General features: G+C 39.7%; 1 protein-coding gene across 1 annotated transcript; it reads left to right on the forward strand.

Annotated features, from left to right (window-relative positions):
* Positions 1–1,451: 1,451 nt before the first annotated feature.
* Positions 1,452–24,293, forward strand: HACD1 (3-hydroxyacyl-CoA dehydratase 1). The gene is made up of 7 exons (XM_053573123.1): positions 1,452–1,721; positions 11,561–11,678; positions 11,861–11,879; positions 11,957–12,045; positions 15,508–15,629; positions 20,645–20,823; positions 24,121–24,293. The coding sequence occupies exons 1-7, from the start codon at positions 1,483–1,485 to the stop codon at positions 24,201–24,203; spliced, it is 849 nt and encodes a 282-aa protein (XP_053429098.1). The 5' UTR covers positions 1,452–1,482; the 3' UTR covers positions 24,204–24,293.
* Positions 24,294–25,473: the final 1,180 nt, after the last annotated feature.

Consider the following 25,473-nt stretch of genomic DNA (forward strand, 5'->3'; position numbering starts at 1 on the left):
AAAGATTTTATCCTGTTATTGTACCTTGGCTTCTTAGTTGATGGTCAATTGAACATAAAAATACATGTTTATATAAATATATAAGTACGGATTCTACATCTGTACTTTATTCCGTTTTGTTGGTCTCTATGTTTCTCCTTATGCCTTCCACACTGTAGTGATAACTGCCATTTTATAGTTAAGTCTTGAAGTCAGTTATGTATGTGCCCCAACTTTGTTCTTCCTCTGCATTTCCATATAAATTTGATGGTTAGCTTGTCAAATTAAACAAAAAATTCTGCTTGGATTTAGGAGAACTGATATTTTGGCAGTATTGAGTATGTCAATTCTTGATTGTGGAATAGCTATTTATTTGGGTCTTTCATTTCACCAGAGATTTATAGCTTTCAGTGTACCTATCTTGCACATGTTTTGTCAGATTTTTTCCCTAGATAGCTTGTGTATTTGGATGCTCAAGAAATTTTAATTTCCACTTTACTTCTTCATTTTCATTTTAAATGCCTTTTTATTGGGGTTCATGTTTTCCTCAAATTTGAACAATTTGGGGCCATTATTTCTAAACTAGGCATGCCTCGGACTCTTCCTCCCCTCCCCATTTTCCTATTGGAGTTTTTTAAGTTCCCCAGAGAAAGCAGGTAGTGCCACCTGGGAGAGGTGCCCAGAGTTAGGACCCGCGTGGACCGGGTCCTCCTTTTTGCTACTGAAAAAGAGTGGAGTCAGGAATTTGGGGATTGAATTTCAGCACTCTGACTCCAGCGCTCCCTGCTTAACTGCACGCTGACAGGAGAAAGAGGGGTACTGAAAGGAAGAGGAAAAGGCGAGAGTTACAGAGTGCAGGGCAGTATGAACTTTCCTTCTTTCGTATCTTATCAAGTCTTGTTTTCTCCTGCTTCCCCACGACATCAAACATTCTGCCTTGAATTGAGATCAGTGCCCGCAGAACACTGGCACGGGTAGAATCCACGAACGTGGGACAGTCTCATTGTATTAACTTTCCACATGCCGACGAGCCAGTAAAAGAGAAACTGGGCCACGTGGGGGCCTTTTCCCTAGAAAGTCTTAAGAATGAGAGGTGGGAAGATCCTGCCACCTGCCAGCACATGGAGAAACTACGAAGGGTCCTAAGGGCAGACCCACGCAACTCCAGGTGCGTTCCGCCCGTCCGGACTAAACGCATTAGCAAGGGGCACGTTGTCAGGACGCAAGTCGCCTGGGGCGTCTCTCTAGGAAGAGGTTTCCCCAGCTAGCGGAGCGATCGATTTTCCACAGCAGCAGAAACCACAGCGCCGCCTGCAAATCGTAACTGGCGGCTCGCGGGATCCGGAGCCCAAGCCGCAGCCAGGCCAGCAGGACCAGGGCCGCGAGTTCTCCCGCGGGACGGGGAGGGGGCGGGACCGGGGTCAGGGGCGGGGCCTAGGGCGTCCGCTCCTCCCCCTCGCGGGGCGGCCCGGCTGGCGGCGCCGAGCTCCCCGCGCGCAGCACATGGGGCGCCTGACAGAGACAGCGGGTGGCGGCGCTTGGGTTGTGCGCTCGGCCGGGTCCCCTCCGGATCTCCTGCCCCTGTCGTCCACGCCCTCCGGCTGCGCAGCCACCATGGTGTCCAGTGAGGAGGAAGGCGCCTCGGAGGCCAGCGACGAGAGGGAGGCGGCCGGCAAGAGGAGGCGCCTCGGCTTTTTGGCCACCACCTGGCTCACCTTCTACAACATCGCCATGACCGCGGGGTACGCGCGCCCCGGAGGTCCCTCTACACCGGGCTCGGGGGACGAGCCGACCGGCGGGAGCGCGGGGTGGCGCGGGGGCGCGCGCGGGCCAGACCGCGGGTGGGCGCGGGCGGGAGGCGCGGGGACGGCCGTGGGGGAGGGGCTCGGCGCCGCCGCCGGCTTGAATGGGGCGGGGGGGCCGGCGCGGCTCGCCGGGCATTGCCTAATACGGTGTATGGCGTGGCGCGGCGGCCGCGGGGCGCTGGCCGGAGGTTAAGTATAGACCGGGCAGGAATGCGGGGCCGACCCGCGGGGGAGGTGGATGCCTCCCGCCGCTGGTGAAGACGCACCGGGCTCCGGCCACCGGGAGCTGTCCGGCTGCGTTTCCTCGTGCTGCGATCCGTGGGCAGAATTTAACTTTTAATTTGATCTCAACTGAAAACACACAAACACACACACACACGAAAACATCGTATATCCTAGAGGAGCTTCTTACTTGGGACAATTAAAAAAAAAAAAAAGACACCACCACCACCTTGTCGGAGTATGGCGCTCGCGTCCAGCATCTTTACGGCCTGGTGCTCCTTTGCCGATAGATACCCTGTACTTTTATTTCTGGCTTGGAGCATGACTTCCCAGTTGAGGTTACACAATAATTATCTGTCTTCAAAGAGCCGTCAGAGTGATTTCTGGGTCAACTGCTTTTCAAAACCTGTTGGGAAAATGCTTTTCCGTTTCTAAATGTTATTGCCTTTTAAAAGTTATTTTCTCATCATTGCAGGAAACATTCACTTATACAAATGTGGGGAAAAGTTTAATATTTTCAGCTCTCTTTAGGGCTGTGGAAAACGTGAATGACAAAGATTTAATCTTTTAGTACGGTATTGAATGTCTTATGTGCTTAGGGTGTGATAGAGAACGCCAGGTAACAGTTCATAAGAAGGTATTTATTGAGGATTTACTATGTGCCGGGGACGGTACTGGTTATTTTAGATGTATTATCTCATTTTTTAATCCTCTACAATCCTGTGAGGGGTACATACGATTGTATTTTATAGATTAGGAAACTGAGGCATAAAGAAATACACAGCTGGTACCCTAGATTTCATCCGAGACTTGGCTACAGAGCTGTGCCACTTCATCCTCCTCCTTTCCTAAATTGTAGTCTTGAAAGGAGAGAAAACTAATCAGATATTAAAAACAAATGGAGAACAGTTCCGTACCCCACTCTGCGCTGCTGGAGGGGCGGAAGGAATTCTCTCTCCTGGCTGATAGGCTTATGTAGTTAGCCTTTTTTTCTTTCTTTCTTTCTTCTTCTTTTTTTTTTTTTTTTTTTTTTAGGAACAGTCTCACTTTGTCGCCCTTGCCCTCGCCCTCGGTAGAGTTACATGGCGTCAAAGCTCACAGCAACCTCCAACTCCGGGCTTAGGCGATTCTCTTGCCGCAGCCTCCCGAGTAGCTGGGACTACAGGTGCCCGCCATAACGCCCAGCCAATTTTTGTTGCTGTTTAGCCGGGGCCGGGTTTGAACCTGCCACCCACGGTATATGGGGCCGGCGCCCTACCCACTGAGCCACAGGCGCCGCCCCTGTAGTTAGCCCTTTTTTTTTTTTTTTTTTTTTTTGCAGTTTTTGGCCAGGGGTGGGTTTGAACCCGCCACCTACGGTATATGGGACCGTCACCCTACTCCTTTGAGTCGCAGGCGGCGCCCCGTAGTTAGCCTTTGTGAAACACCTGCCCTGTGTTACTGGTGGTTGTCCCTTTCCAGTTCACTCCCCATTTTGAAGGCCAACTTACATTTCAGAAATGAAAATCAATGGGTAACTTCAGTTAAAAGCCTTCAGTGAGTCCCTGTGACCTCCACCCTAATCTAAGGGATTTAGACCGCCTGTCTCCCAAGGCCCTTTGCCATAGGCTCTCTGGTTCGGATTTCCACTCTACCCTGCATTAGAAATCTCTCGTCGGACTCACTCTTCCCTCGAAGCACCATGTATGTTCACAGCGCTCTCGTCTTTGCTCAGTTGTTCATTCTTTGTATGTAATGTTCTCCTTACTTTCCCTGTAATTTCTAAAAAAAAATCAACCCCTTTGAAATTTTCTAGGTCTCCTACTTCACCTGGAGTAGAATTAAATGCTTTCTCTTTTGTGCTTTTGCGCTTGGTTCTCCCTACCCCTTCCTGGCATCAGAGATTATCTAAACTTGTTTTTTTCTCTGCCTGCATGGAGAAGGTCCCTTGTTTTCTTAAGGCAGTGAGTGGCAAGTGAAATGGAATCATCCGTGTAACTAACTTTTTGGAGGCTTTCTAGATAGAGGCGTTGAGATTTTAAGAAGGAATAGAATTTGCAAACGTAGAGGGTATGCATTTCAAGTGACATAAATTCTAGAAATGGGCATAAGAGGCAAGCCTGGTATATTCTCTTAACTGAATTGGAGGATGGTGTCGGGAATGGGGAAAGTAAGTTTGGAGAAGGTGTAGTGTTGAAATTGGAACAAAACCATATACATTCAGTGGGGTGGATAACAGAATTCATTGAAGTTGTTTTTGTTCACTTAACTTGTTTTATTATTATTATTTTTACCAGAACTCTGGGTGTTTATTAATTTTTTGTAATTTTGAAACAAATTGGGTGTAATGTCTTCCATCTATGTTTCCAGCTACTTGGAAGGCTGGGGCCAGAGAATTGCTTGAACCCAGGAGTTCAAGAGCAGCCGTCCAAGCAAGACCCCACCACACAAAAAAATTTAAAACAATTAAATAATATTTAAGAGATATTCTACATTTTTATAAATGTCAAAAAGAATTTGTGTAATTCTGTAAGCCTGGCATAATCTTTCATTTTTTCAACCTTCATATCAGAGGGATAAGAAAAAAAGTTTTCAAAGTTTTACTCAAAACCTTATTCTCAAGGAGCCTTCACCTAGCCTTCTTCATCCAAAAGTTACCCACATTCTAACATTATCTCCCTTGCTCGCTTTATTTTTCCCCTTTCCACTAACTGCCATACATCTGTACAATGTATTTTACAAATTTGTCATTGATTATTATCTGGTGTCCCTATTACAGTGTAAACTGCTTAGAGCACTCAAATATTTATTCAGTCAATGAATGAATGAACACATATTTTAAAGCATTATTATTACTACTTCTCTGTTGTATATTCTATTTTTATCTAAATTCTACATGCCTTATTGAATATAATCCTATTTTTACTTAATTGTCTATCAAATATTTTTATATAGTTTTCATAATTATATTCTTTCACAGAGTGATTTTAATCATGCCCCTAGTCACATTTTTCTTTCATTTCTGTTGAATAGTGCTTTAGTATAAATTCCCAGGAGTAGAATTACATCTTTAAAGGATGTAAGGTTTCTGTGGCACTTGGTCTTTTTCTTTCTCTTTGTGTGTGCATTTCAACAGATACTTTTGAGCTTGCATGAATGCATTGTTCTACATCAAGAGAGGGACATAAGGTAAATATTTTAGGCCCTGTCTTTTTATATATTACTTAAATAACAATTGCAATAAAAGAATGAGATAAGTGCTCGGTGGAGAGGTCAGAGGACAGACAGGCAGAGAGAATCAGAGAAAGCCTTGTGGGGAGATCATAGTATTTACACTGAGCTTTGAAGGATGAGCAGGACCTGACAGGTGTGGGTAAGGAAACAGGATGTGTTAAGGTACAGAGGTGTGAAATTTCTAGACATCTGTCTAGGCAACAACATGTGGTCCTTAGGTGGGAAATGAAAGTGGACATGTCACTTGAGCCATTGCACAGGGCCTTAGATGACTTGCTAACATGTTTGGATTTTAATTTGTAAATAGTACAGGAAGGTGTTAATTAAAGGCTATGTCTCACCTCTTTGTAGCTGGGGAACCTCAGACAAGTTACTTAACCTCTCTGAGGCTTAGTTTTCTCACCTGCAAAATTGGAACAACACAACTACTTTGCTAGATTATTACAAGGAATAAAGAGATAATGGATATGAAGTTCTTATCAGGGTTGCTGATGCACAATGGACTTTTAAGAGTGTTAATTCATATCCATAGTGTTTAATTTAAAATTGCACTTCTTGCAGAAAGAGAAATTCGTTAAGATCTTTTCACAGTATACTTAATAGTACTTAAGAGAAAAACAAAAACCCAAAGTTCATTTCCAAAAATCTTAAATAAGAGCCATACTTTTTATTGCCAAGGAGGATATACAGGGTAGCCATAAAGTTCATGTGCAGTTTGAAATTGCACACGAGCTTTATGGCCACCCTGTATTTAATCCATAAGGACAAATCCATTGTATAGATCTACCACAAGTTGTTTATCCATTTATCTGTAGGTGCATGTTTGGGTTCTTTTCAGTTTGGGTTACTATAAATAAAGCTATGAACAGTCATGGACATATGCTTCGTTTTTTCTTGGATAAATACCTATGAGTGGCAGGACTGGGTAGATGGCAGTCACATATTAATTTCTTAAGAAACTGCCTTTTCTCCAAAGTGGTTGTATCATAATTTTACCTTCACACTGGCAAATAAATGAGACTTCCAGCTGCTGTACATCCCTGCTGGCTTTTATAATTTTAGGCATTTCAATAAGTATATTATTATATGATTGTGAATTTGATTTTCATTTCCCTAGCACCTAATGAGGCAGAGTATCTTTCCATGTGCTTACTTGCTAGTTGTGTATCTTCTAAGAAGATATAGATCCAAATTGTTTGCCCATTTTGTTTGGTTTAATGGGTTAGTTTCCTATTTCTGAGTTTTGAGAGTTCTTTTCTTTTTCTTTTTTTTGAGACACAGTCTCACTTTGTTGCCCTGTGGTAGTGTCACAGCTCATAGCAACCTCCAGCTTTTAGGCTCATGTGATTCTCTTGCTTCGCCTCCGCCTCCCAAGTAGCTGGGATTACAGGAACCCACCACAACACCTGGCTAGTTTAGTAGAGGTGGGGTCTCATTCTTGCTCAGGCTGGTCTTGAAATCCTGAACTCCTGAGCTCAAAGTGCGATCCACCCGCCTCCGCCTCTCAGAGTGCTAGGAGAGAGGTTTTTTTTTTTTTCCCCCAGTATTTGGCTGGGGCTGGGTTTGAACCCACCACCACCAGTATATGGGGCTGGCACCCTACTCCTTTGAGCCACAGGCACTGCCCAGAGAGAGTTCTTTATACTGTCTAGATACAAGTCCTTTATGAGATAAGTGATTTGAAAACATTTTGTCCCGGTTGGCTTTTCGTTCTCTTAACAGTGTTCTCAGAGAGTAGATAGTCTTAATTGATTATTTATTTATTTATTTTTAGTTGGTGAGAGAGTCTCACTCTGTTGCTCCAGGTTAGAGTGCCATGGTATCAGCCTATCTTACAGCAACCTCAAACTCCTGGGTTCAAGTGATCCTCCTGTCTCAGTCTCCTGAGTAGCTGGGACTTCAGGTCCCTGCCATAATGTTCAGCTAATTTTTCTGTTTTTAGTAGAGACAGGGTCTTGCTATTGCTCAGGCTGGTCTTGAACTCCAAGCTAAGCTCAAACGATCCTCCTGCCTTGGCCTCCTAGAATGCTGGGATGACAGATGTGAGCCACCGTGCCTGGCTTCTGATGGTCTTAATTCTAATACAGTTCAGCTTCTCAGGCTTTTTTCTTTTAGGAAGGTTTCAGCTTAACTCATTATTAGGATGATCGTCTATGTGCAGTCATGCGAAACACTCATTATTGGCCGCTAAACAAAACTATAACTTTAGTCTAGGAAAGGCAGTTTACATGAACAATACAGATTGTATAAAAGTCAAAGACCGCCTTTCAAATGGTTAAAGTATAAAGAAATGACAAATCAGAGTATCATCATTTTTCAAAAATTACTGAAATAGTGGATCTAGGCAATGATCATTATAACTGTTGGTGTCATAAAAGAGAGAGACACCCAGAAGTTAATTATGTACTCCTTATAGAAGTGTCTACCACAACTTAGTAAAATCCAACAAGAATCTGATTGAACCCTTAGAATTAGCTACCAATTTACAGGCGATAGAGGAACAGAATGTGGTAAAAATGACATCTGGGTATTCAGTTTGCAAAATCCATACTGAGGGTTATTGCAAGAGTAACCATTCAGTGTCTTCAACAGATAATTACAAAAGACAGAGAATGAGGGAAGGAAGGAAAGAAGGGGGTGGGGGAAATATAAATTAAAAGAGTCATAAAAGATATACCAACTAATTACAATGGATGAATCTTATTTCAATCATGCTTTTAAAAAATTATTAGACAGGCTTAGTGCCCGTAGCACAGTGATTATGGCATCAGCCACATACACTGAGGCTGGCAGGTTCGAACCCAGCCTGGGCTAGGCAACAATGACAACTACAACAGAAAAATGGCCAGGCATTGTGGCAGGCACCTCTAGTCCCAGCTACTTGGGAGGCTGAGGCAAGAGACTCACTTAAGCCCAAGAGTTTGAGGTTGCTGTGAGCTGTGACTCTATGACACTCTACCTAGGGCTACATAGTGAGACTCTGTCTCAAAAAAAAAAAAAAAAAAATTATTAGACAATTGAGGAAATTTATATCCTGGCTCTATGTTTTGTGACCTTAAGAAGTTAACTAGTAGTAGTATGATCATGTTTATTCAAAAGAATCCTTTTGTAGATACATAATGAAACATTTAAGGATCTTTTCATAGAGTATCATGAATTTGATTCAAAATAATAGGGGGGAGAGAAAATAAAGGGTAAATAAAACAAGATTGTCCATAAGTCTTAATAAGCTGGGTAGTGGTGGGAGGGGTCTACTATATCATTCTCTATACCTTTGTATATGTTTGAAATTGCTTATAAATAATAAAAACTTGAAAGGCAGTGTTCAAGTTTTCTTTTTTCTTTCCTTTTTTTTTTTGAGACAAAGTCTCAAGCTGTCACTCTGGGTAAAGTGCCATGGCAGCTGGGACTAGAGGCGCCCACACGACACCCTGCTGTTTTTTTGTTGCTGTTGACATTGTTGTTTAAGCTGGCCCAGGCCAGGTTCGAACCCACTAGCCCCGGTGAACGTGGCCCACGCTGTAACCACTGTGCTATGGGCACTGAGCTGACAATCAAGTTTTTTAAGGAAAAGGTGGTTGCCAAGATATTTCAGGAGAAAAAGCAGCATTGGAAGACAGCTAGATAAAAGAAAATCCTCTTTGATAAGGTTTTTCATGGTCACTGTAGCCATAGTGGTGTGAGAAGGTAGCCCTTGTGTTCAGTAACTCCTGATATATATCTCTAATATTGCTCTGTTCTGTTTTCACTTACTAACTTAAGAGTCCTCAGAGGCCAAAGCTATGTCTTATTTGTCTGTAATTTCCCAATATCTAGCTCAGTACATGGCTTAGTAATATACAGTAAATGTTGATCTTGAAGATGAACAAATAAGTGAATTAAGCAAACAAGCAAGGAATCTACATATAGAACGTGTTGGTTTGCGGTTTGTTTTCCCTGAGAGAGTATTTTATCACGGACTGAGTTTATTTGTTTAAGTTCATTTAATCAATAGTCCTGGCAAATTTTAAGAAACGAAACAATATTCCAGAAAAGCATTCCTAATTGCAGAAATTCTGATCGCTTTTGGAATATTTTTTTGTTTGTCTTATTACTATTACTAAACTAACAGATGATGGAAGAACAAGGTTCGCTCAGTGTGGGGCCCTTAGAGAGACTTTGATTGTCACCCTTTGTGATCATGGTTTTGGGCGGTAAGCTGTGCTTGATTTAGATTGGCTCTGTTAAGATGATAAAACAGATAAGAGGTTAGAATAGATGGTTTGATGCTCCTTTCAAACTCCTGAATGTGTTCCATTTCTTTTATTTCCTACAGTGGAGGGTCACAGTCATAATAAGGACTAAACTGTTGATAGTTGTTACAATACTGCCACCTATGGAGCAACAGTGGAACTTGCTCTAATGCTTGTTAGAATGCATGGATTTTTATATCATATAATGCTGTTTTTAAAAGTAGAGAACTTAAACCGGGTACACTGGCTCAGACGTGTAATCCCAGCAGTCTGGGAGGCTGAGGTGGGTGGGTTGCTTGAGCTCAGGAGTTCAAGATCAGCCTGAGCAAGAACAAGACCTCATCTCTACTAAAAATAGTAGAACATTGTTGCAGGTGCCTATAGTCCCAGCTAGTCAGGAGTCTGAGTCAAGAGGATCACTTGAACCTAGGAGTTTCAGGTTGCTGTGAGCTATGATGCCATGGCACTCTAGTCTGCCTGATAGAGTGAGACTCTGTCTCAAAGGAAAAAAATGTAGAAAACTTGCCTTCTAAATGATCCTTTAATAAATTAATTAGTTGGTTAATAGCTGCCTCTAAAACATATCTTTTGTAGACATCTGATTTGATTTTTCCCCAGAAAGATAAGTGTATGGAAAATGTGAATGGAAACATCTTACTAAGCTTTTTTTCCCCTTTTCTTTCTTATTAAACTTTTTGATGCTTATTGGAAGTATGGGGACTTGGAATTGAGAATAATGAAATCGTAACATTTTAAGTCTTCAGGGACCCTGAAACATTAAACCACTGAGTTCAGTGTTGGCTTTCCCATGAGATGAATCCATGAGTTGTGTCCACAGTGACACTGTGATGCAGTGTAGAGGACAGGTCTAGGGATTCAAAGTCCTCTGAGAGTCTGTTTCAAACTTGAAGAACTTAACTCTGAGACCTGGAGTAAGTAATGTCTCCACATCACCATTGTCTCAGCTGGAAGAGTAGCTTATAAATGATCACAAGACTATTCACTAAAATGAGCATAGACTCCCCACGTAACTTAAAACATGCATTTATTATGTAAGTATGAATTTCCATAATTAACTAACATCTCCGGAAACAATATATACTTAGACCCAGACCAGGATAGCATAGGGGTTCAAGAGTACAGACTCTGAGGTCAATAGTGGGCTTCTGTCCCAGCAGACTGGCTGTGTGACCTGCCTGCTTCCTCCACAGTGAAATGGGAAAATAGTAGACCCTTCCCTCATCTTAGGTTATTGTGAGGATTTAATGTTAATATGCAATGCATTTGTTTACTTATTTAGAGATAGGGTCTTGCTCTGTCACCTGGACTAGAGTGCAATAGTGTCATCATAACTCACTGTAGCCTCTAACTCCTGGGCTCAAGTGATCCTCCTGCCTCAGTCTCCTAAGTGCCTGGGACTACAGGTATGAGTCACCAGCCTGGCTAATTTTTTTATTTTTTGTAGAGATGGGGTCTAGCTATGTTTCCAAAGCTGGTCTTGAACCGTTGGCCTGAAGCAATCCTCCTGCCCCAGTCTCCCAAAGTGCTGGGATTAGAGGTGTGAGCCACCGTGCCTAGCCTGTAATGCATTTAGAACAGAGTCTAGAATATAAAAAACATCCTAAACATATTATTAATCTTCATTTCACGTATACATTCACATTGTTGTATAACCATCACTTCTTTCCATCCCCGTTACTTTTCAAATTGAAAAACCAAAATTCTGTGCTCATTGAACATGAACTTCCCATTTCCCCCTCGCGCCCCCATCTCCTGGGGACCACCATTCTACTTCTGTCTTTATGAGTTTGATAACTCTAGGGACCTCATGTGTCTAGAATCATACCCTTTTGTGCCTGGCTTGTTTCACTTAGCAAAACATGTTCAAGGCTCTTTGGTGTTGTAGCATGTGTAAATTTCTTTCCTTTTTAAAGCTGAATAATATTCCATTTTTTATATATACTTCATTTTGTTTATCCCTTCAATGACTGGACACTTGGGATACTTCCAGTGTTTAGCAATTGTGAATGATGCTTCTGTGAATGCGAATGTACAGATCCGTGATATTAGTTTTGGTCTATTTTTATAAAATATTTTCATTTTCTCTAGGTGGTTGGTTCTCGCTATTGCCATGGTACGTTTTTATATGGAGAAAGGAACACACAGAGGTTTATATAAAAGTATTCAGAAGACATTGAAATTTTTCCAGACATTTGCTTTGCTCGAGGTAAGTTTTTCATCATGCTGTTTTCTATAGTAACATTTATTTGAACATCTTTTTGTTGCTGTTGAGCAAAATCAGTCTTATCTTGCTGATTATGTACCACCCAGGGATTTGTTTTAATACCAGCATGACAGGGATTGATGTTTTGTATTATTGACATGTGATTCCTGTCTATTTGCTTACAGATAGTCCACTGTTTAATTGGTGAGTTTTGGCTTTAATTTTTCATTTTTGTTATAAATTGCCTTTAGGACAATAGTTAACTTGTTTTTCTCTTTAAGGAATTGTACCTACTTCTGTGATTGTAACTGGGGTCCAAGTGAGTTCTAGAATCTTCATGGTGTGGCTCATTACTCACAGCATAAAACCAGTAAGTGTTGTAAACTTGGAATCCAAAATATTCACGTTTGTATATTTCAGGGAGCAGAAGCATTGGAAAAAAAGGAATTGGTTTTGAATGTATCCAACTCAATACATTAACTTAATGCTTAGTAGGATGACTTTGGAGCACAAGCAGGACCAAATATCAGCATTTTTAGCCATAATATTCTCCTCTGATGCTTTCCAATTTTTAAAATTCATATTCTGTCAAATAACTAACAGAAAATTCTCTCTTTGTAGAATCTTCTTTTCTATCAGTGATTCTCTTTAATAATGTCAGTGATGTCAGTATAAACAGTTTATTTTTCCTCGTTTAGCATTGCAAATTGTAGTAACAGACATAAAAAGGTAAATATATAGCTCTGTAGCTCTGAATAGCTGGAAAATACTAAGTTAAAAATTAAAAAGGATAAAAGGATAGCAAACTTCAGCTAAATAGGAGGAATAAGAGATCTCCTTCAGCACGATCGACTGCAGTTGATAACACGTATTCTTGAAAATTGCTAACAGAATAGATTTTAGGTGTTGTCTCTACGAGTAAATAAATACGTGTGGCAATGCATATGCTAATTAGCTTGATGTGGCCATTCCACAGTGCATCTTACAAACTGTAGAACATCATAGTGTGCACTGTAAATATATAGTACATACGCTTTTAATTTATCAGTTAAAAATAATTTTCAAAAAAGTGTTAAGGAATTTGAAGGAAAAAAGCATTTTATTTAATAAGGCATGATGGGAAACAGACCTAATTATTGTATCTAATTAATGGCTTAAACCTTTTAGACAAGACAGACGCCACGTTGACTATGTCAAGATTTCTGGGTTTCCTAAGCCCATGATGGAAGTATTTCCTAGGTCAACCTTTCTGATCTTCTTGACAGCCTTCAGAGTCCTCTGCCTACTTGAGGACAGATCTCTGGCCCCTTTCTGGCCTCCTCTCTGCTTGGGGACTGATACCTAACCTGTCCTCTGTTGCTCTTACCCTCACTGGCCTCCTGTCTGCATGGAGACAGGTTGTCGACCTTCTGCCCTTGCCCCCTCTACACTTCAGCCTCTTAAGTAGTATCTTTCAGTCAACCTGCTTGATCCACGTGTCCCCCGTAACCAGTGACTGCCACGTGGAGAACCAAATTTTTTATCAATTAAAATTGCCCATTAGTTTAAAAGCAGGAGGACAACGTGAACAGAATGAGAGAGAGACTGTCCCAGGCAGTGGATCAACCTAATAACGGCTGAGCTAGGACCACGGAAGGGCTGAAGAATGATGGAAAAGAAAGGTAACATTAGCTGGAGAGAAGAAGTAAAGGGAAGCTGGAGAGGGGCGAGTTCCAAAGATTCGTTGCTCCTTTTACCCTCCACTGGATCTCTGCCTTCGTGTGACTATGGTTCTACAACAGTACTTTCCCACTGGCATCTGTTCACCACTTTAATTAGTTAACCTTTATGGAATGCATTCTGTATAGCTGGTGCTGTGCTAATCTCTGTATTTATAAAAATGAATAAGGCTGTTGGGAAGTGAGAGACGTCATACAAGTGTGGAATTGTGAACAGATGCTGATTGTATACCTGTTCCGTGCCTGACAGTGTGCTGGGGATATGTCTGTTAATACAGTAAACAGGTGCCTCACCTCGTGGAGCTTATAACTGAGAAACAGGGTAAACAATAATTACCCCAAAGACTTAATTATATTCGTGTTAAGAGCTTTGAAACAACAGCCCAGGATGCATGGCTGTCTACCCAGGAACTTAGTCTGATCTGGGGAGTGAAGAAAGACTTCTCTGAGGAAGGGATGTAGGGTTGAAGCTGGAGTTAGCCAGACAAATTTTAATACAAATTGGCAAGTGTTGTAATTCAACTCTGGGAAAGTTTTCTAGAGGGCATGATACCTTAGCTGAATCTTAAACAATGAGAAAAGGTTTTCTATGGGAAGCAATTAGGCAGCATGTATAAAGACTCGGTGGTTCAGAGCATATTCTGGAAATAACGAAGTTTAATGTCATTTCAGAGAAAAGTATGTAGGAGGGTTGAGTGACTGCAGATGAAGTTGAAGAGATTTCTGAGCTTTGATTGTAAAGTACCTTAACTGTCATGCTAAAGTATTATTAGAACTTACTTTTCTTTCTGTTTTTTTTTGTAGAGACAGAGTCTCACTTTACCGCCTTCAGTAGAGTGCCATGATGTCACAGGACTCACTTTTCTATTCTGTTGAGCAGTGGGGTCCCAGTGAAACTTCTAAAGTATAGGACTTAGCTGATTGTGTTTTTTTGTTATACGGTCTCACTCTGTTGCCCAGGTTAGAGTGCTGTGCATCAGCCTAGCTCACAGAAACCTCAAACTCTTGGGTTTAAGTGATCCTGCTGCCTCAGCCTCCTGAGTAGCTGAGACTAAAGGTAGCTGCCACAACAATCAGCTAATTTTTCTGTTTTTAGTAGAGATGGAGTCATGCTCTTGCTCTGGCTGGTCTGGAACTCCTGAGCTCAAGAGAGCCTCCTGCCTTGGCCTCCCAGAGAGCTAGGGTTACAGGGGTGAGCCACTGTCCCTGGCTCCAATTTTTTTTTTTTTTTTGTTTTGTTTTGTTTTTTGCAGCTTTTGGCCGGGGCTGGGTTTGAACCTGCCACCTCCGGTATATGGGGCCTACGCCCTACTCCTTGAGCCACAGGCGCCGCCCTCCAATTTGTTTTTTGTCATCTTTGTTTTCTTTTTAAGAAAAAACATGCACCCATGAGGAAAGGACAGACTGTAGGACTGTTAGTCCAGAGATGATGATAAGCTCTTGAATTAAAACAGTGGAAATGGGGCCAAAAATGAGAGGAAGGATTCAAGAGTTGTTCATATAGCAGATTGGGTATGATAAAATTATTAACAGAAAGTAGGAGGGTCAAATGGTTCCCATTCTGGTTTCGAAGGGGTGATGTTGTCCTGAGATGGAGCTATTGTTGGCTAGAGTGAAGGTTGAGAATGAAATATCAGGGCTCAGCGCCTGTAGCTCAGTGGCTAGGGTGCTGGCCACGTACACCAGGGCTAGTGCGTTTGAACCCAGCCGGCCCTGCCATCCAGCAGTGACAGTTATAACAAAAAAATAGACGGGTGTTGTCTGGCACCTGTAAGTCCCAGCTACTTGGGAGGCTGAGGCAAGAGAATCTCTTAAGCACGAGAGTTTGAGGTTGCCGTGAGCTGTGAGGCCATAGCACTCAGTATACCAAGGGAAACATAGTGAGACTCCATCTCAGAAAAAAAAAGAAAAGAAAGAAGGAAGTATCAGTACTCATGTGACCCTTCTTGTGCAGAGGACATATTTAGGTTCCATGTTTATAATGAATTACCTGATAGTGACTAACCCTAACATTCTATCAGGATAACAGCTAGCAGATCATTGAAACAAATGTCTTCGTTGGAGAAACAAGTTTGCATTTGAACGACACTGTGGATTTCTCTGTGATTCTGCAGATCCAGAATGAGGAGAGTGTGGTGCTTTTTCTGGTGGCGTGGACGGTGACAGAGATCACTCGCTATTCCTTCTACACATTCAGTCTCCTTGACCACTTGCCGTACTTCATTAAATGGGCCAGGTGGCGATCCGTGTCTCCCAGTTTAGTTTCTCACCGTCCTGTGCATGCTGATGTGTGTGCTGAGCTAACACCGAGGACCAAAATTTCCGTTTTAGCCTAACAGTGCCAGAATGCTGTTGTTCTAGATATTAACAGCATTAAAACGTACTAAAGTTTAGAGTCACGATCCAAAGATGAATCATGTTAATACATATTTTGAGTAAAATCGGTGCACGACAATTGTAGTAGTATACTCCAGCTTGGTCATTCATTTTTCTTTGAAAGCACAGTAAATGCATTTTTTTATTATATTAAATTATCTGTGCCAAAAATGGCAACTGATTAAAATTATTTTAATATTCAAGCTGGTATCCACAGATTATCTCACATCTACAATGTTTTTTTTTCTTTAATAGAGACATTTTTAAAAGCCACACTTAACTTATAATTTTATCATTTGGATGTAGAGAGAATTTATATTTCAAGGGCTCCAAATACTTCCATCCCAAAGCAACAATTTTTAAAGCTAACGATGTCTGTTTAAATTCTTGGAGCAAGTGATATTTTACACTTTTTATAAAAGCAGAACTGCTCTGCAGAGAACACATCATAAACCAGTATAGATTTTTTTCATTCTGTTCTCCAGACTGTATTTATGGGAGCAGTAACAAAATAACCGTGACAGATGGTGTGCACTTCTGCACACCTGAGATGCAGGTAAGAACAAAGTGGCTCTGTCCTCTCAAAACGAAGACAAAATTTTTTTAAATTATAGGTGCATGATACGTTAGAGGGTGATGAAGGGTGAGATGTACATCCCGTGGTCAAGGGTTAAGTATTTTCCTTCTTACAAGTTTTTATTAAACTACTTAGTAATCTATTTTCATTTCTAAAAATGTGTTTGTTTATTTTTCTGAGACAGTCTCACTTTGTCACCCTCGGTAGAGTGCTGTGGTGTCACAGCTCACAGTAACCTCTAACTCTTGGGCTCAAGCAGTTCTCTTGCCTCAGCCTCCCAAGTAGCTGGGGCATTGTAAAAAGTTTAAACAATACAGGAGCATGTGGAATAAACAGAAAGCTCCCATTTATACTCCTTATCCAACCTACTTTCTTGTCTCAGAGTTCAGCGTGTAGCCATCCAGACTTTTTTGTATTACTGAAAATGCAAAAGCACAGATATGAATTTTTTAACATAAGTAAAATGTTATTATGCTTGCTTTTTGTTTATGCAAATAAAATAGTCTATTTAAATTGCACATGAACTTTATGGACACCCTGTATTTTATCTTGAAATTATTTTTTTAAATCAGTATTGGTCCATTTTAGTCCACCTCTTTAACACTGCTCAGTATTCCATAGTGGTTGGAACTAGTCTGTATTTCTGGAATTTAGACCATTTCCAGTCTTTTAGTATTAGACATTATATTATTAACAATGCCATATCTGTATTTCTGTTACTTTTAAAAACTCTGATATTTATGTTTATACCTTTTGTTATTATTTTATTATTAGCTAAATCCTTAGCTAATTTCAGACTTGTTTCTGATTCCCATGTATTAAAAACCTAACACTTTTTCTTAGCTTATTACTCATTTTGTTAATAACTCATGTATTGTACATGTTCAGATATAATTTAGGATATATACATAAACCAAAAAGAAAGAAAAGTCTTTTAAATTCCTTACATTTCATCTAACGTGAGGATGATCACTTTTTTTTTTTTTTGAGACAGTGTCATGCTGTCACTTGGGCTAGAATGCAGTGGCATTAGTAAGCTCACTGCAGCCTCAAACTCTTGGGCTCAAGTGATCCTCCTGCCTCAGCCTCCTGTGTAGCTGGGACTACAGGTGTGCACCAGCATGCTCAGCTAATTTTTCTATTTTTAGTAGAGCAGAGGTCTCGCTCTTGCTCAGGGTGACCTTGAACTCTGGAGCTCAAGGGCTTCTCCCACTTCCGGCCTGCCAAAAACTCACTGTTAATTGTTGTGCATTCTTTTAGACTTTTCTCTTTTACATTCTCTAGCTCCTTTTTAGACATGTGTGGCTGACCATTTTCCATATAGTAAAATGCTTGAAAATTGTAATTTGATTTTAAATATATTGTCTGTCATAAGGAAGTTACACTACCATCTCTATGTGTTTCATTGGTTTTATTCATACTGTACATGAAAACATGCTCACTGATGGGACCTTCAAAAGGTGGTGGTTTGAATGTAGCTGGATTCTAATCCTAGAATGCATATCAATACTATGTTGCATGGCTGTCTCTTGGACCTCTGGTGTCTTTCAAAATCCTAATTCATGATACAGTCTCTTTATGTGCTGTATTTACAACATTTGTTTGAGGAAGATAACAGATGCACCTTGCACATTTCCCTGAGATCAGACGCATTGGTTTCTATTGCTTTGTCTGCCTTTCTGAATGCATTTGCATGTCTTAACTTTCTGGAAAACTCTGCCATTTCATGTTTAAAATTTTCTATTGAGGAATGATTGTCAATTGCCTTCATGTTAAGCAAGGTATTATAAAATCTTTTCCATTTTGAAATGCATGTGTTAGCCAAATACATCATGTCTGTTAATCATGATCCTGAATAAGTTTCATGTCAAAAAGATCTTTAAAAATTCCAGCCATCTAAATATATTTGCCAGCTGCATTAAGTTAAAAAAATAACATTTATATTTATGTTCAAATGTGGAAGCTATTTTTCTCAAATAAAACTTCACTTTAGAAATGGCTTCTTGGGCGGCGCCTGTGGCTCAAAGGGGTAGGGCGCTGGCCCCATATGCCAGAGGTGGTGGGTTCAAACCCAGCCTTGGCCAAAAACTGCAAAAAAAAAAAAAATAGGAATGGCTTCTTATTTATGACAGTTTGGTGTGCTATACTTTGATTCAATTTGTGCATTAAGAGTCTTCTTGGAAAAGTCCATATAATAGATAATTGAACCTTGAGTTATGTTTTCATTTTGAATTCCATTTTAATATAAGAAATGCATTCCTTTCAAAAAAATTTTAGGTGGCACTTGGAATCTTCAAGGAAGCATTATGTTTTTTTCTGAATGTAGTCTAAAAACAGATAAATCTCCTGTAGGGGCTGGGAGCATGGTGGCATGCCTACAACCCCATCTGAGGCATGTCACTTGAGGCTAGGAAGTTCAAGGCTACAGCGAGCTGTGATTGTACCACTGTGCTCCCATCTGCTCCATAGAGCTAGACCCCATCTCTAAAAAAGTAAAATAAGTAAATAAATCTCCCATACTGCCCTCAGAACTTAGAGGGTAATGTGTAATCTCTTTTAAAAGTGCAAGTCAAGTCAAATTATGTAATTTGCTTCCATTTCATTAGAAAATTAGAAAACTGTCTTTAAGGCTTTAAACTATCATAGTTGATTCCAGGGATGATTTCTATTTTCTTTTAAAGACCAATGCCACCAAAAAAATCTTTTGAGAGCCACATAAAGTAAAAAAAAAAAAAAAAAAAGCTTAAATCAATTTGGATATTTTATTTTTGTATTTTTTTTTAAAGGTTTCTCTACACTGTATTTTATTTTTTCCTTTTTTTTTTTTGCAGTTTTTGGCCGGGGCTGGGTTTGAACCTACCACCTCCAGCAAATGGGTCCGGCGCCCTACTCCATTGAGCCACAGGCGCCGCCCTGGATATTTTATTTGAGAAGGGACTATCAAATGTCCAATTGTATGATTTTAAAATGGAGATGTAGGGAAAGATTGATTTAAATGATCCACTAATAACTGCAGAAGACTGGTAAGAAAGCCAGGGATATATCCAAGGCAAAGAAGGAATAAACAGTCACAGAAAGGGAACCATACTTCATTCTTTGACAGTTAATCTATTTTGGCAAATAATCTTTCCCTGCTACCCATTATCCTCAGCATAGAGGAGTAAGGTGATTTTTACGTTGTCTGTAAGCTTCTTCAATACTGACAAATTTGACTTTTCTTTACAGATATTTCTTTTTTTAAAAAAAAAAAACCTTTTTTTTTTTTCATTTATTTATTCTTTTTGCAGTTTTTGGCTGGGGCAAGGTTTGAACCCACCACCTTCAGTACATGGTGCCGGCGCCCTACTCCTTGAGCCACAAGCGCCACCCTACAGATATTTCTTAATGACAACAAAATAGCGAAATAAAGTACAGATTCATCTGATTTCTTTTTCCATCAAAATTTTGACTTTTCTCTAGTAACTTAAGATAGTGACTAAGTTGGAGAAAACTGTTTTTCTTTAATGGAAAAATATCTTTGTCTTGGGTCTTTCAGACCCTTGTTGTTGGAAACCAGTGGAACACAGGATGTTTCCTTAACCGGAGCCACAAGTGTCCCCTGGCCTACTGTGTGTTAGAGACCTGGCCATGATCCAAATGAGCACATGGTTATTTTGGATTTTGGATAGAACTTTGTCAGCTCTATTTTAAGCCAAATGTGGGAATTCTGGAAGTAACTTGTCTTCCTGTTTTGAGAGTAATTTTAGACAACATACTCATTAGTAATTACTGATGTGTTAGGTAGTGTTAGTAGTTTTTTACGATAGTTATTACTTTTAATTAGTAACCACAGAGAGTTTATCAAAAGCCTCTTAAAAAAGAACTACTTTGGTAATTTCAAAGTTTAGATATAAAATTAGGATCATAACCAGTCTTTTTAAGAACAGCTTTTGATCAGTAAATTACTAATGACAGGAAAGAAAAGCAGACAATTTTGACACCATGCACCAAAGAAGTATCTTAACAATAATCTTTTAAAAACTGCATGTACACTTTTTTTATGTATAAAAATACTTCAGTACTGTAAAGTAAGCTGACTTTTTATTTAGAAAATCTTGTCATTTAAAAAGGAAACTGTATTAGAAAATAGGATAATTAATAAGCAAGTGATTAAAGTAGGAAAATGAACTTCTTATGTGAAGTCATTGTAAACATGTAAAGAAAAGCTTCAATATAGTACTAGCAAAAGAACTGTACTATAAAACTCAGAATTCTAGACTAATAATTCTCTGAGGTTTTTTTTTTTTTTGTTCCTCCAGATATAATTTTTTTATTATCTTATATCCCGTCGGAGTTGCTGGTGAACTTCTTACAATATACGCTGCCTTGCCTTACGTGAGGAAGACGGGAATGTTCTCACTAAGACTTCCTAACAAGTACAATGTCTCTTTCGACTACTATTATTTTCTCCTTATAACCATGGCCTCCTATGTACCATGTAAGTACATATTTGTTACTATTTGGATTTAGCATACGATAGGGAAGTTTTTGGAAAGGTACCTTAATAAACTAGTTTAATAAGCAAGGAGAAGTAATTAGAAATTATTGCTTATACATACATTAAAACTTCAATCCCACATTTGTTCACAATTTGCAATAACTGAAGATGGAGTGAGTCAGAAGGCCTTTTACTATGAGAAAAATGGTAAGTAAATTAATACAGAAATGATTGCTTTCTCAAAATCATTTAAAAATAAATCATTTAGAAAAAAATCATTTTTAAACAGACAGCGGTACACTATAAGCATTTAGAATTATGTATCAGTATAAACATCTTATCCAAGAACGTATCAGATCATTTCTGTCTATTCATTAAGTGTATACTTGGAAAAATCATCTTAGAGTACTGTTTATTCTTACTTATGTTGTTCTATGTACTTGAAAATAATAAAGCTGCTCTTCTTAAAATATTTTGAATAACTTTAGCATCTTCACTAATTTCTTATCCTCTTCAACAGCTGCAATGAATTGTTGAGACTTTACTCAGTTCATTTAAATTTTTAGAGAGACATATTTTTAGGTCAAATATTGATGGTCGCTTAAGGAATGATGAGGGACAGGTAAGGTTGTAGTTTGTCCTCAATAAAATGAGCGACTGACTGATGTAAGTGGGGGAGGAGAAAGGAAATGGGAAAAGTTTGTAGCTTTTATGTATTGACATAATATGAACTATTTCACCTGAAGGGGATGAGCATAGAACTTGGCCGGCTCCTTGAGGTCTCCAGCTTTGAAGCTTTCCCCCAGTCAGAGCTGGTGTAGGGTCAGAGATGGTCTTCTACCACGTCAGCCTGATTGTGCTGTCAGCAGAATCTGGTTTGCCACCAAGCCGGTTCAGGAGCTCTAAGGAGTGACATGTACACTGTTAGTTCACACCCCTAACTTATCCCAGCGTCTGGTTAATGCAGAGTCTTTCAAGCTTTTTATTAGCTCACAGCGCATTTGAGCCTATAGTTAAACTTCCATGGCACACTTACGTTATGTTGATTAAAAAAAAAAAAAACTGTGCTTTGAATTTCCTTTTGAAAATAATTTAGATAGTGATCTTTAAAATTGTCATGGCACAGTATGCTGCGGTGCGGCCTTGACAGTCACTGAGTTATGAGAACTTGCCTTGAGCAGAACCAGACACCGAGTAGGCAGGTGTCTCATGGTTATAGGCTCAGTCATGGGATTCTCCTCTTCTTCTGGAGTGCTGAGACATCTCCACAGAAACTGAGGGATCGCGGTTTAAAGCTTTAAGCCACCAACTCTTGACTGCGTGTTTCCCAGGTGTCATAACAAACAGATTCTAGCCTGTGCCAGTAGGAGCTTCCCAGTTCCCCATGTTGCCTCCTACTGAGAGGCCTCTTGCTAGAGGATCAGACAGCCGGGGGTGGGGGGGGGAGGGCAGGCCCACTTCCCATTCCATTATTCATATTAGTACATGGAGTAGTACCAACTCATTCTACTTTGCTTATTAAATCCTTTGCTGATTAAAACTACTAGAAGTACTTCTTTAAGTTCTTATTTTAATACTCAAAAGAAATAGTATTACATTTCCCATTTATATTACAGAAGAAAGAGGTAAGTTGCTTAAAAGTCACCTCCCTGGTAAATAAAGCCAGGATTTGAACTCAAACCCCTTCCTTCTACTAAACTACTCAGAATTCTATAGGAAGGTTTACAATAACTTGTCAGTTAATTTTAAGTATATATGACCTGAATAAATTTAAGCCTGATGGTGTAATACGATGGTTATGTTTGTTAAGATAGGAGGTCTCTAAATTAAAAAATGAAAATAAAAGCTATGTATTCCTTTTATTTTTGCTCTCTTTGAGCTAAATTCTCCAAATTTTTATCAGAAGTTTGTTTCGAAGTTGGCTTCATTGGTTTGGTTATTTGGATCATCATTTTCAGAAGTATTTTTACATTTACATTGTGTAGGGCTGAGGTTAATTTGTTTAGCCACCAACATTTATACTGTGATTTAAAGCATTGGTTCCAAAATATTCTCTAAATTTGACTGGACAGGTGGCCGTTTGTCCAACTGACCTCGTGTGTATACAGTAGACTCCATAGCTGGCCACCTCCTTAAATTGACCTAATTTTCATAGACTGGATATGCACCAGAGAAGGCCTAGTTCCTGTGTTGACCACGTGCATATGTTGACTAGTTTGTTACAGTCCCTTGGGCTGTCAGCTTACAGAGGTTCCACCATATTTATTTATGTATAACAGGCTATCCCTATACCCAGACAAGAGTCGCTTCTGCTGTGGGCCATGTTTTGAGGACCTTGCTCTGGCCCTTGTGGTCACCCCTCCACACAGTACCCTGCCCCTTCTAGGTCATATTCTAGACTCCTAGGACCATGGAGTTTTCTGCCCAATGGTGCTGAACGTGCACCAAGGCTGCTAGGGGCCTCTTATTTGCTCCATTGCCCCAGGGGCTGACGTGTTCCAGTACATGCATTCCTGAGATCACCGGATAGCCAGTGGTCAGCAGTTTATGAAGTCTATGGATGAAGCTTAGCGGTACCCATTGGAATGTCCACACACACAGGTATAAGACCCCTGGTGGTTCAGAGTACAGCCAATAGAACAGAGAGAAGGATGCCAGGCAGCCCAGCTTACCTCGTGCCACGCCCAGTATTCCACAGAGTTAGAGAACCCTAAATCCGAATATGGCCGTCCAGGTCGTTGTGAAGATATTTATATCAAGGTATTGAGTTTGCTGAAAACAAATGAAAGCCAAAACAAAACCCCAAAGAGCTTATGGCGTTAAAATATGTAGGCGTGTGATAGGTAGACCCTCATTAGTACTCTTTTCTTTTTGAGACAGAGTTTCACTTTGTCACCCTCAGTAGAGTGCTGTGACATCACTGCTCACAGCAACCTCCAACTCTTGTGCTTAAGCAATTCTCTTACCTCAGCCTCCTAAGTAGCTGGGACTACAGGTACCCGCCACAACGCCCAGCTTTTTTGTTGTTGTTGTTGCAGTTGTCATTGCTGTTTTAGCTGGCCAGGGCCAAGTTCGAACCCACCACCCTCGGTAAGTGGGGCCAGCAACCTACACACTGAGCCACAGGCACTGCCCTCTCATTAGTACTCTTAACCTAAGCTCAGTAAATATTAGGGACTAGCAGTGGTATATAACATACTTATTCTCAAAGTTTGTCATGCTTGACAAGTTGCAAGTATAAATAATTTGAAAGCAGTAGCTTATCTTCCTTTGTTCTCTTTTTTTTTTTCAATTAAGTGTTTCCACAACTCTATTTTCATATGTTACATCAAAGAAGAAAGGTGCTTCATGGAGAGGTGATTGTAGAAAAGGATGATTAAACACGATCCCTGCAAACAAGGTGCTTTTTCCAGAATAACCAAGATTACTTGACTCTTAAGTTTTAACAAGAATAAACAACTTCATGAAATGTGTCACGGGTTGTATGGTTTCTTAAAATATAAACTGAGACCTGTGTTATTTGCAAGTGTTTGTCTTCATATTGTGGCAGATTCTGTTTTTTTTTCTTTTATAAAAACTATGTGAAACAAAGAAATCCAAGTTGGGTAACAACCAATGAGAAACAAGAAGAGAGCCTAGGCCCTTGTGGAATTTGAAATCATGTACCCATTGATTGTTTTTATTATTATTAAAATAACATGCCCTGAAATACATGTTATTAAAAATAAATGTTTTTTTATTACCTTTAAAAAAAAAAAAAAAAACCTATGTGAATATCAACTTCTGGGCAGGTATTGATTATTAAAGAAATAATTGGGCATATTACCTGAAGAAAAAAGCCCCTTTTGTTGGTTTTACTAAATACTTAGTTTTTTAAATCAATATTTACAAATTAGTTTAACGATTTAATGTTATGCTACCTGATACCAGTGGTATTTACGTGATATTTATAAATGAAACTAAATGCAAAATTATAATAACTTGCTAATAATGTATTGGTATTTCTTGAACAATCTATTTTTTCAGGTTATGAGGCAGCATTTATGATTAATAACAATTTTTGGAAGCATAGACCTAATTCGGTAAGACTTTTGATATAGGTAAAGCAAAAGCATAAAAAATGTTCACATACATGTCACAGTTGGAAAAGATTCTAGGCCATTGAAATTACTTACAGCACTAAGAAAATTTATTTTTATTTCAAATAGCCACTAAAAATAACCTTTTCAACTGTAAGGATTTTCAGGGGTTAGGAAAAGTCTAAATATACATGTTGCTGTACTGGTTTAAAAAAAAAAAAGACATCTGATCACAATATTATGCTCAGATTTCTGGTTGACAAAGGCTTCTCTGTACTATGGAATTACAGTAAAATCTCCACAGTTTACCACCTCCCTACACTAACCACGTCCTTCAGTTGTCATAATTATCATAAACTGGACATTCACCACATGTACGTATCAGTACAGTAGGCCTAGTTCCTTATGTTGACCTCCTCTGTATATCGACCAGTTTTTTACAGTCTCTCGGGTGGTCAACATGCAGAAGTTCTGTCTCTCGTAAAAATCACGGTACAATAATCTCTTTGTGACACTTGCATAATAAAGTTTTGGAGTATGGTCTGAAAACATGTTGATTTTATTCTGAATT

This window comes from Nycticebus coucang, chromosome 20 (assembly GCF_027406575.1).
Source record: "Nycticebus coucang isolate mNycCou1 chromosome 20, mNycCou1.pri, whole genome shotgun sequence".
Classification (NCBI taxonomy): Eukaryota; Metazoa; Chordata; class Mammalia; order Primates; family Lorisidae; genus Nycticebus; species Nycticebus coucang.